The 12,464-nt window shown below is 38.6% G+C and overlaps 1 protein-coding gene across 3 annotated transcripts in view; it reads left to right on the top strand.

The window, feature by feature from the left end:
* The window catches only part of LOC124789768 (tonsoku-like protein), a 269,414-nt gene that overhangs the window by 108,889 nt on the left and 148,061 nt on the right, over positions 1 to 12,464 (top strand). For all 3 annotated transcript variants that reach the window (XM_047257225.1, XM_047257226.1, XM_047257224.1), the window contains one exon: positions 11,866 to 12,052. In XM_047257225.1, coding sequence (XP_047113181.1) covers positions 11,866 to 12,052 — 187 coding nt within the window. The remainder of the gene's footprint in view (positions 1 to 11,865; positions 12,053 to 12,464) is intronic.

The following is a 12,464-nucleotide window of genomic DNA, read 5'->3' as shown; positions in this document are numbered from 1 at the left end:
ATGAATATATAGAGGGTCTATACAAGGGCGATGAACTTGAAGGCAATATTATGGAAATGGAAGAGGACATGAAAATGAAATGGGAGGTACAGTACTGCGTGAAGAATTTGATAGAGCACTGAAAGACCTAAGTCGAAACAAGGCCCCAGGAATAGATAACATTCCATTAGAACTACTGATAGCCTTGGGAGAGGCAGCCATGACAAAAATCTACCATCTGGTGAGCAAGAAGTTTGAGACAGGCAAAATACCCTCAGACTTCAGGAAGAATGTAATAATTCCAAGACCAAGAAAGCAGGCGTTGACAGGTGTGAAAATCACAGAACTATCAGTTTAAAAAGTCACAGCTCCAAAATATTAACATGAATTCTTTACAGACGAATGGAAGAACTGGTTGGAGCCGACCTCGGGGAAGATCCGTTTGGATTCCGTAGAAATGTTGGAACACGTGAGTCAGTACTGATTCTATGACTTATCTTAGAAGATAGATTAACAAAAGGCAAACCTACATTTCTGGCATTTGGAGACTTAGAGAAAGCTTTTGATAATGTTGACTGGAATACTCTCTTTCAAATTCTGAAGATGGCAGGGGTAAAATACAGGGAGCAAAAGGCTGTTTACAATTTGTACAGAAACCAGAGTGCAGTCGTAAGAGTGGAGGGGGCATGAAAGGGAAGCAGTGGTTGGGAAGGGAGTGAGACTGTATTGTAGCCTATCCTCAATGTTATTCAATCTATATATTGAGCAAGCAGTAAAGGAAACAAAAGAAAAATTTGGAGTTGGAATTAAAATCCATGGTGAAGAAATAAAAACTGTGAGGTTTGCCAGTGACATTGTAATTCTGTGAGAGACTGCAAAGGACTTGGAAGAGCAATTGAACAAAATGGACTGTGTCTTGAAAGGACGATATAAGATGAACATTAACAAAAGCAAAACGAGAATAATAGAATGTAGGCGAATTATATCAGGTGATGCTAAGGGAAGTAGATTAGGAAGTGAGACATTTAAAGTAGTAGAGGAGGTTTGCTATTTGGGCAGCAAAATAACTGATTTTGCTCGAAGTAGAGAGGATGTAAAATGTGGACACTTTCAGACAACACTACATATAAAGTTTGCCAAGGTAATCCCATTCCTGATGTCCAGGCAGAGCTTCAAGGAATCCTCAGAACCTTAGGCCCCCTACAAAACCTTTCACCTGACTCCCATCAACCTCCTGACCCCACCAACACCCTGCACCCCTACCTTCTACCTAAAATTCACAAACCCAATCATCCCGGCCGTCCCATTGTAGCTGGTTACCAAGCCCCCACAGAACGTATCTCTGCCTACGTAGATCAACACCTGCAAACCATTACATTTGTAAAGGCAAAGAGTTTGGGCAGAGATGTCAGTCGAGGCGTAAGTACATAGGCAAAGATGTTATTGAATGACAGGTGAGGTATGAGCGGCGGCAACTTGAAATTAGCGGAGGTTGAGGCCTGGCGGGTAACGAGAAGAGAGGATATACTGAAGGGCAAGTTCCCATCTCCGGAGTTCTGACAGGTTGGTGTTAGAGGGAAGTATCCAGATAACCCGGACGGTGTAACACTGTGCCAAGATGTGCTGGCCGTGCACCAAGGTATGTTTAGGCACAGGGTGATCCTCATCACCAACAAACCCTGTCTGCCTGTGTCCATTCATGCGAATGGACAGTTTGTTGCTGGTCATTCCCACATAGAAAGCATCACAGTGTACGCAGGTCAGTTGGTAAATCACGTGGGTGCTTTCACACGTGGCTCTGCCTTTGATCCCCACAGCGACCCCATTAAGTTTTATTTACATTCCCTCCGCAAATATGCCTTCGCCCTAGCCAGATTACGCTCCCATATTTTATTTTCCCAGGCCTGTCTGACATTTGGCATTACCCCCAAAGGCCTCACACTTAAAGTTCCCATCTCTGGCTGTAACCGTTCTTTCCATCAGTCCTTATACCAGTTCCAAACTGAACAATCCATTGCCCTCACCCACCTAATCCTTCACTTACACATCAACTCAGCTAATGAACACACCCGTCAACTCCTATCAAAGTCCTCAATCTTTCCTCTCCCACATCCACACCGGCTGTTCAGAGCATCCTCCTACAGGCCAACCGCAAATTAGAACAGCATGCCACCCTCCACCTCCAAAAACTATCCAATCTCCTGGTTTCCCACCTCCGGAGAGGCAACTCACTCTCCCTTCACAACCTTTCCAGCAAACCTCAACCTCCTCTCATTGCACACGGACCCAGTCTCTCCCATCTACACAATCTCCCACTTCCTGCTCCACTCCCCCCAAAACCCCAAAATTCGAATCAACACAATTTGGAACCACAACACCCTAATTCAGTAGTTAACCTTTCCTCCAAACCTCTCTCCCAATCCGAAACCTCTGTCCTATCCAAAGGCCACTCTCCCAGATTCAACCAAACAGCCCTCGTCAAAGATTTACTGTCCTACACTCATACTCTCTGCTGGAAATATCACTTTGCCATGAAGAAAAATGATCCTAATCCTACTCCTAATGATCCAACTCCCCAAGATACTATCCAAATTGAACCCTGCCTGGAACAGTTCCGTCCTCCGTCACAGCGGGACCCACCTCCTCTTCCTCAAAATCACCCTCTCCAAACCTTCCAGGAATTTCTGACTTCCGGCCTTGCCTCTCAATCCTCCTAAAAAACCTTAATCCTACTCCCAACATCACCACTGCTGAAGCCCAGGCTATCCGTGATCTGAAGGCTGACCGATCCATCGTCATTCTTCCGGCGGACAAGGGTTCCACGACCGTGGTACTTGATCGTCAGGAGTATGTGGCTGAGGGACTGCGTCAGCTTTCAGACAACACTACTTACAAAGTTTGCCAAGGTAATCCCATTCCTGATGTCCAGGCAGAGCTTCAAGGAATCCTCAGAACCTTAGGCCCCCTACAAAACCTTTCACCTGACTCCATCAACCTCCTGACCCCACCGACACCCCGCACCCCTACCTTCTTCCTAAAATTCACAAACCCAATCATCCCGGACGCCCCATTGTAGCTGGTTACCAAGCCCCCACAGAACGTATCTCTGCCTACGTAGATCAACACCTTCAACTCATTACATGCAATCTCCCATCCTTCATCAAAGACACCAACCACTTTCTCAAACGCCTGGAATCCTTACCCAATCTGTTACCCCCAGAAACCATCCTTGTAACTATTGATGCCGCTTCCCTATACACAAATATTCCGCACGTCCAGGGCCTTGCTGCGATGGAGCACTTCCTTTCACGCCGATTACCTGCCACCCTACCTAAAACCTCTTTCCTCATTACCTTAGCCAGCTTCATCCTGACCCACAACTTCTTCACTTTTGAAGGCCAGACATACCAACAACTAAAGGGAGCAGCCATGGGTACCAGGATGGCCCCCTCGTACGCCAACCTATTTATGATTTTATTTCATCATACCCATGTGAGTTTTCTCTCTTGAACAATTTAATAATTTATTCAATTTCATCTTTCTTTTCTGTAGTTGCATGTTATACAATAGCCTGAAACACAAGCTTTTAAAAGTTATGCATATTTATCTGTGCCAAAACACTTTGATTGTTTTGCCAACTGTTGAAGGGAATGGTCAGCAATTACTTTGCACTACTCTGGTGAATGACTAAGTTCTGTTCTCACACAAGGGAAATGTAATGTGTTGAGCACCCACATTGTGCCATTGTACCTTTTTCACAATTGACCATACATTTAAAATTTTGTTGTGAGTGTTTTAATTTTCTTGGTGAAATGCATTCTTTTAGCCTGGCGGATGACATTCCTCAGCACTTTGCAGTATTGTCGTAGCGAAATTCTGTAACTGGGCCGTGACTGCCCTTCATATTGTGATGGTTTCGTTTCCCCCTACATGGAATTCTAATGCCATTAATTATCCAAAATGGTTGCTTATTAGCATCACATATCTACCTGAAATTTTTTAAATTTGAAAGAGCTATCATAGAAAGTGGTACAGGTTTTTAAAATTGGATTATAATTGGCATTCAAATTGTGTGTATTGTGTAGACTTCTGGTCAAGAGTGACCTTCAAGATTGGCTTTAAATGTCTGCACTGCAAGTGGACTTGTATCACTAAATCTTTCGTTTACTACTATGGGATATGACTGCCTATATCCCTTTCAGCATTACTTCCTTACATCATGATGTCTCTGTGGCAGTCAACTAGCAAACAGTCTGTCTTTGATTGTGCTGTTGTTTCTCTGAGCTCTACTTGGAAGAGACACATCTTTAGCAGGTTGTCAGATTTACGTAAATCCTTTGACATCATTTCCTTGGAGAATCAGTTGGATATTGAAATCTCCACACATTAATTTCATATCTTTCTCAAGTATTGAGCTTAGCGTACAATGGAGCTTTAGTAACCTGGGTTTACCTCAGTGGTCTGCTTTTCAGTGTCTTGTTGTTTGCTGTAAACTGGCTTTTATAACAAGTTTTAACCAATGGACACAACACTGTGAATTAGTTTGACACCTTTTTTACATTTATTTTCATTCAGAATATTATGATTATCAGCTTGTTTGTAAAAATTCATACATTATATTAATCATATCTTAGCGCTTCCACTACACCGTGAAGTGGTTTTAACTGTGGTAACATATTTTCAGTACAATTCCACCTCCAGTTGTAATAGGGACTTGACGATGCATTTGCTTACATAGTCACTTCACATAAAAACTGCTCAATTGTTTAATAGATTGTGTACTATTAATGAAGTAACTGAAGCAGAGATGTTCACTTTTTGTGATGCAAGTAACTGACATGTTTGCACTTTAGCCATGGGCCGCTGGCTGACTTTAGCTCTGAAGATATTGTGTGCCTGTTGGCGGCTATACTTGGACTGTCTATGGTACTGTTCTTATGCACTTTTGTAGACATGTGCAAGAATAAATTTAAAAATATGTAGATATAAGTGGGCTATCACCACACAAATTTAGGATACAGAATTACACTGGGCACAGTAGTGAGTCCGTTTAACTGTAGATTGGTCGATGAGAAAATTAATAAAATAGGAATTGTGTTGTAAATATGTGAATACTCCCATGAGAATTCGCAAATCCCTCTAAAAATAGTTAATTATTTGTGTGGCATTCCGGCCCGAGCTGCTGAAGTTGGCGTGAGGTGTGCTTACTTGTGTGTATGGACGGCGTGTGTTTCTGTCTTGCTGATGAAGGCTGTGGGCGAAATCTTTGTAAGTGTCTTTTAATTGTGCCAGTCTGCAACTCGACGTGTCTTCTTTGCAGTAAGTAGCAATCTATGTTTTCCTACATTGTTGTTTTCATTGTTTAAGTATATGAAATTATATTGATTGGATGATCACCAAATTGTCATGTTTTACTAGTGCAACTGGGGGTTTTGTAATCAGGAAAATTAGGGCTACAAAACTATGGGACCAAATTTTTGAATAATCATCAGAGAATCAACAGTTCTGGAAGATGAAAATCTTAATTATGAATAACTTCTGAAGAAGGAAGTTTTTGAAAAAAAAAAGAAAGAAAGAAAAAAGATGTTTACTGGTATGAAGAGCATGAGGGCTTTTGACTGAGGTACATTATTTTATAAACAACTAGCATTTTGCTCATTGAAAATCTCAACAGCATGTGTTCCGTAGGTATCGAAAATGCTTAATAGTCGTCTCATAAATTGTTTTTAGATAAACTAATTGTTTCTTTGTTGTTCATTAATCATGAAATTACTTAATGGCCATTAACATTTTGTTAACATTGGCATGAAAAAGAAAATAGTCATTTCACATAAATGTAGCTTATGTATTATGTACATAATGAAGGGAAAAGAAGAGGGTTCAAGGAGCAGAATTGTAAGCAGTGGAACCACCCCACCTTACTGCGTTTCAAGTATCACATCTGGAGAGGTAAGCCCTCTAGTCTGAACTGATGGATCTGTAGAGACCTGCAATTGAAACTGAAATACAGAGAGAAAAAAGTTATGTACAACTTGTACAGAAATCAGACTTCAGTTACGAGAATAGAAAGACATGAAAGGGAAGCAGTAGTTGAGAAGGGAGTGAGACAGGTTGTAGTTTGTCTACAATATTATTCAACCTATACTTTCAGCAAGCAGTAAACACAACTAGAATATATTTCCAAAGAGAATTAAAAGTTTAGAGGGAAGAAATAAAAACTTTGTGGTTTGCTGATGAACTGTAATTCTGTCATAGACAGCAAATGACTTGGAAGAGCAGTAGAACTGAATAGGTTGGGTCTTCAGAAGAGATTATAACATGAATACCAACAAAACTGAAACAAGGGTAATGGATTGTAAGCTAATGAAACCAGGTGATGCTGATAGAATTAGATTAGGAAATGCTACACTAAAAGTAAGTAATGAGTTTTGCTGTTTGAGCAGCAATATAACTGCCAATGGCCAAAGTATAAGAGGTTATAAAATGCAGATTGGCAATATCAAGAAAAATATTTCTCTAAGAAAGAATTTACTTTTTTGTTGGCATTTGTATGGAACGTAGCCTGGTAGAACATTAGATGACTAGATCGAATAACTAACGAGGTTGTACTGAATCAATTTGTGACACAATTTGACTACTTGACTAAAAAAAGTGATCGATTAAATGGGCACATTGTGACAGAGACTAAGGAATTTTCAATTTGGCAATGGAAGGTAAGGGGGGAGGGGGGGGGGAGGTGATTGTAGAGGGAGGGGACCGAAGATCACAATAACAACTGTAACATAATAACATAATGATTCTTATATCTCTGTAGATGTGACACCAGCATTTGCTGTTGTTGTAAACAATGTCTACTGCATTAGATGAAATGAATCTGCATTTGATTGTTTATTAGAAGGTGCAGTGTTTGTATCACTGTGAGGATGTAATCAATGAATGTGGCCCCAATGATTTCAATGAGTCCTTATTATCAAGACTCTCAATTTCATTTGCCTCTCTGTGTTTATTTGTTTCATATTTATTTTTTATTTAATAATGCTCCAGAGTATTCTCTTTTGCGCATATTTCATGATTTTTGTTTTTTGCTTGATCGGCTGGAGGTTCCATAGTACTAGTTGTAATGGTGTTTCAATTGTCAATTGTAAATTGTTTTCGTAATAGGGTCAAGCATTCTCTTCTTGGAACAAAGTACTTTAATCTCTGATGTTATGCATCCTGTACCCTGCTTCATTTTAATTTGGTACTCAGTTCCTTTAGAAGAGAATGGGGCTCATTGTAATAGGAATGAGTTTAAGTGGTAGTTAATTTCCACTGCCTGCTTTGTAAATTTCTTGCCAGTATTATGATCATACATTTTGTCAGAATACTGATACTAAGTTATTGCTGATGATGACGGTTATTATTGTCATATATTTTCTTTTACTATCTTAACTTTAGAGGCCTCTGCATACTTGTTGACATTTGATCATCATCATTTGGTCAGATGAACTGTTTGCTATCTGTTTTACTTTTAAATCTATGGAGTTGGTTGAATCTAAAAATAATTTGTCAGTGGATGTTCCGCTTTAAAATGCAATCCTTGCTGTGAACTTTTCTGTGAGTAATAATCCGGAGTTGGACACAAATAACTCATCTTGATCATTAATATTTGCAGGAAATCTACATTAATGTTTCTACAAACAAATAGCTGTAGATAAATCTGTGTTGCATTAACACACTATCCAACTACTTGATGGATGTAAGATACTTCCTGCATTCCTCAATCCACCATTGCATTACTGCATTCGAAGAGTTGTTAAACATTTAACACTTTGAGCCTGAGATTTAAAGTTGATCTGTGTGTATATAGCCATTCTCCCTTTTCTTTCACTGTTTTTGTAGTAACATGTGTACATTGCGAAAGCTAATGTAAAATGTGAACTATCCATCTGAAGATGAACTTGTTAGTTCGAAACTGGTAACTGCACTGTTTAAATAAATAAGTAGCATTGCAAAAAGTGGCTGGTTGCTGTAATCTTCTATGCAAGAGTCAACCTATATCTCATCTTCTTTCTTCGAAATGGTTTTCTAGTAGCGTAACACGCCTACTGATTTCCATTTTTTGTTTAATTTTCCTGTGTTGAGAATATAAGTTTATCTTTTTCATTTGTAAGACCTTTTAAGTTTGATGGGAAATACTAGGTGAGTGTTCTTTCACATTCCCTGTTTATTGCAAGTTGCTGTATCTTACATTGCTAGAAGCTCTTTCAATTACTTACGTATTCTGTAGGCAAGTCTTTATCCAAACAAAGGTGTACAGAAAATAATGGAAATCACTAGAGTAATATAAATACTACTTCTCTCAGACTGGATGCTTTTGATGGTTAAATAGTTAACTGTATAAGTAATTTGTTATCTGGCATATTTAGCTACAGACCAAAGAGGTGTGACACTTCAGTTACACCAATGTGTTAGCGCTACTGCCTCCTAAGTAACTCCACAAGCTATGCATTAGCTCCTTGTGAAGACACCTTATATCATGACTTCATGTACCACTCTAATACAAATGATATGGTCTTCACACTAGTGTAAGGAGTATTCTTCGTGTTTATGTGTGTGGCTTCGCCCTAACTTGTGTAATTGAGGTTGTAGTTCAAACTGTTGCATGCATTCAGAACATAAGTGGATGAGTTTCTGTGTCAAGATACTGACACAAAAGCCTGAATCACTGGTGACACTTCCATGCACTGCAAATGATAGCTACCTGATGTTTATAACACAAAGAGTTATTTACTGGTACTGATATTACCTTCCCATGGCTACTACCCGACTAAAGGTCTTTGTTGGTTGTCTTAAACATTTCCTCTAGTCTTAGCTTGCACCTTTCATCTCTACTGTGAAAACTGATTCTGAACTTTGGATTTGCCTGAACACTTTTGCCCGCAATCTGTGAAGCGCTGAAGCTGTTATAGGTGTTGATATCGAAGCTATCATATTGGCAACTACATCTCAGTCTTTTCAATAATTCGCTAGGCTTTACTGTAATACAGTTCTCTGATCTAGACTTCAACTAAATGCTGCAAACTGCACTTGATACTAACCCTTCCTGTGCAACTGACAAATTAACTAAAAGTTTTAAGATTAGAAGCTCTTTCCTAAATATTGTGTAATGACAGTTGAAAGTACTACATTGGCAAAGCTTTTCAGCATCATCACTATTCACAGAGTTTTTAGTAAAACATTTGACATACACAGATGAGCCAAAACATTATGATTGCTGCCCACCGCAAAATTGAATGTCTCCTGGTGGCATTGCATGCAAGGGATTTTTGATGATTTGGGCTACAATTGGGGAAATCCACTGATATAAGTGACTTTGACAAAGGTCAAAATTATTATGGCACTGAGCCTGGGACCAAGCATCTCGGAAATAGCTATGTTCACGTGCTACTATCTTGAGCATCTATGGAAAGTGGTCCAAGGACAATGAAACCAGTAGTAGCTGAGAAGGTGCTGGATAACCACGTCTCATCACACAAAGAGGAGATTGGAGGCTTGCCTGCTCTGTAAAGCAGGGTAGGTGACAATCTGTGACAGGTGCGACACCACTATAATGCTGGTGCAAGCAGAAATATTTCAGAGCACACTGTTCAGCACACATAGTTGAATTTGGGTTCCAGAGCACGACTTCTACATATTCCCAAGTTGACCAATGACATTGCCAGTTACAATCATCAAGACTGGACTGTGAATCAATGGAAACATTATTACACCAGGTCAGTGGTAGCATTATGCTATCTAGGACTTTCATCTTGGCTTCCATGGGACCTGCGGCTGTAATTGAGGGAACAGCTGTGGACTGTATGAACATTGTTGTGAGCCACCTGCATCCCCTCATGTTTGATCTCTATCCCCACTGTACTACAGTGGTTTGAAGAGCATGGAGAACTGACAATGATTTCTTGGTCTTCAAATTTGCCTAATCTGAACCCAATGGAAACCATTTGGGTTGTTATCAGATACTAGCTCAGTGTCTACAACCCACAAGCCTGTAATTTACAGCAATTGTGTGCCCTGTACGTAGCCATCTTGTGCTAATACCACTGGAAACAGCCCTTACACTCTTTTCCTGTTTCAGTTGTGTCTGAGGCAGTTAGAACGTTTGCAGTCTCCGTAGTTTTACTATATTGCTACTGTTTATCTGCTCTTAGTAACTTAATATTTACTTGATTACACTGTTATTTTTCAGGTAAAATGTTTTTACATATGTAAATACAGAGTCCTATTCACAGGACATTACTACTTGCAATATAGATTTGTGACAAACACTGCTACTTGTAATGTAGCAAACAGAACTTTTGACTCTCTGAATCTAAATTTTCAAATAATTTCTGGAAAGAGTGTCTAATGATGTACATTTTTAATTTTTTTGTGAATTGTTAGGGATTCCTAATGCTTGGGAGCTTGTTGAGTATTTTACCATCAGAGTACGTAACTCCATTCTGAACCCTGGGCATGAAGGTAAATCAGAGTCAACATAAAAATTATTTTTGTCTTCTGTTGTTGTGTGTATTACAGTTCAGCTGAAATTGATTTTATCATCAGTAATAAAAACCATCAAGGAATAAACATATTGAGAAGTGAGTGTAAGGAATCCAAGGTCCTTTGTCCCGTAACTACACTCTTTGTTTAGACTGGCGTAAGTAACTTCACAAGGTAGTTCTTGACTCTCAAAACAAAAACTGTCTGAAACCTATAGATGTTAATCTAAACTGTTGTTAAAGACTCAATAAAAGAAGGCTTCTGTTTATGAAAAATCAGTCTTTGTTAAAGAAGGAAACATGATCTTGCCAACAATTAATAACAGTTAACATTGGATTCTTAAATGGAGTTTTTGGAATTATCTTATAAACAAAGAAAATGTATTTCAACAACATTCAAAGACAAGTTTTGTAATCAAGTAATGATCAATTAAGTAAAATATAAAGAAAAAAATAAACAGTATCTTAAAAAATGACAGTAGTTACTTTAATGAATCAACTAAAACAATGAATGATGGCACTATTTTTCATTCATGACAGTCAAGGCATCTGTTTTTTTGTCAATGGAATGCATTTTTCACATTTATTTTTGAAATGTAGAATATCATTTGGTAGTTTTTCATGTCTTAAAGACCTGGACATAAGTGAACCATTGACTTTTTTGGCTGATTCGGTCCTGCTTGGAGTTAACACCGCACATTTGTCAACCCTGCTATCGCGTTTAAAATTTTTAAAAGAACTTGTTCCATTGTACTCTGTGAGTCATTAGAAAAAAATTTGTAATTCATTTTCCTCTTTTTCATATTTGCTTTGATCAATGCCTTGCAGATTTGTTTTATAAAATCTCGATGCACCGTCTTGCTGTTCTTGTTGGATACATCCCATATGATGACAGTGTTTACTGTAGATAAGTTCAGCAATGCTCCAAATACTGCTGTTGGCCAACACCCTGATATTCTCAACACTGAATAATTTGCACATTTCTGATCAAATGCATCAACACTGCCTTTAGCTGAATTATAAAATTCAGTGATTTCAGATTTGGAAGTCTTAGAATTAATATCTGTGTGAATAGTGCATCAGTAATTCTAGAACCAGTAATTTATTCTTTTTTATCATTGTTGGCAATAATGTTCCTGTTTGTTTGAAAAGTATATTCTGTTAACCATAGAACTCTGATGGTGGGGACTGCCTGTGATTAATTTCTCAATAATGTCTGTCCTCCGCACAAATACTCATCTATTCAGTAGCATGTTTTTTAAAGAATTGAACCAATTTCATTACGATTGCTACCAATTTCTGCTTTATAGACAGTGACGTAGTTAAAAAATACTACAAATATCAACAGTAAATAAATTTCTTCCAGGCATGTAAAACCACACTTACAATTGCCCAGTTAATGGAACTGAAGAAAAGTCCACTATCAGAAGTGCAAAACGTATATGAGAAAGCTCGTGCACTTGCTGTTCTTGCAAATGACAAGAAATTGGAGGCTACAGTTTTGCGAAGCTTGTATTATGTACAAAAAGCAGGAGGATGCAATAATTTAGCAGGTTGTATTTTATGTATGTTTTCTGTTCTCCTCCCTTTTCCATATCTTAGTTCTTCCATTCATAGACTGATAGTATACAATTAAAATAATGCAATAAAGATGTACAATATAGCATAGATTATAGCTCAGTCAAGTGAAGTTTTTGCCTGATATGTCTGGGGTGCAGTTACAGACGAAGTATATGATCTTTTCATTGTTTTCATTTCTGCTAAGATCCCAGGTTCTTTAGACATTTGCCTTCCTTCTCCACTAAAGAGAAAAGCACTAAATGTAAAGGGAGAATAATGCTATTTATAAAGGGAAAATAATACTTGCTACAACGGTTCACAGCTCCAGTATATATTTTGCTGAGTACTCAAATAGCCTGACCCGGCACAAGTGCAATGTGACACAGTGCTGCCCCCATTGCCTGG

Source organism: Schistocerca piceifrons, chromosome 3, assembly GCF_021461385.2.
Source record: "Schistocerca piceifrons isolate TAMUIC-IGC-003096 chromosome 3, iqSchPice1.1, whole genome shotgun sequence".
Taxonomy (NCBI): Eukaryota; Metazoa; Arthropoda; class Insecta; order Orthoptera; family Acrididae; genus Schistocerca; species Schistocerca piceifrons.
Note: the sequence above shows the minus strand (reverse complement) of the source record. Positions and strands in the feature narration are given on the sequence as shown.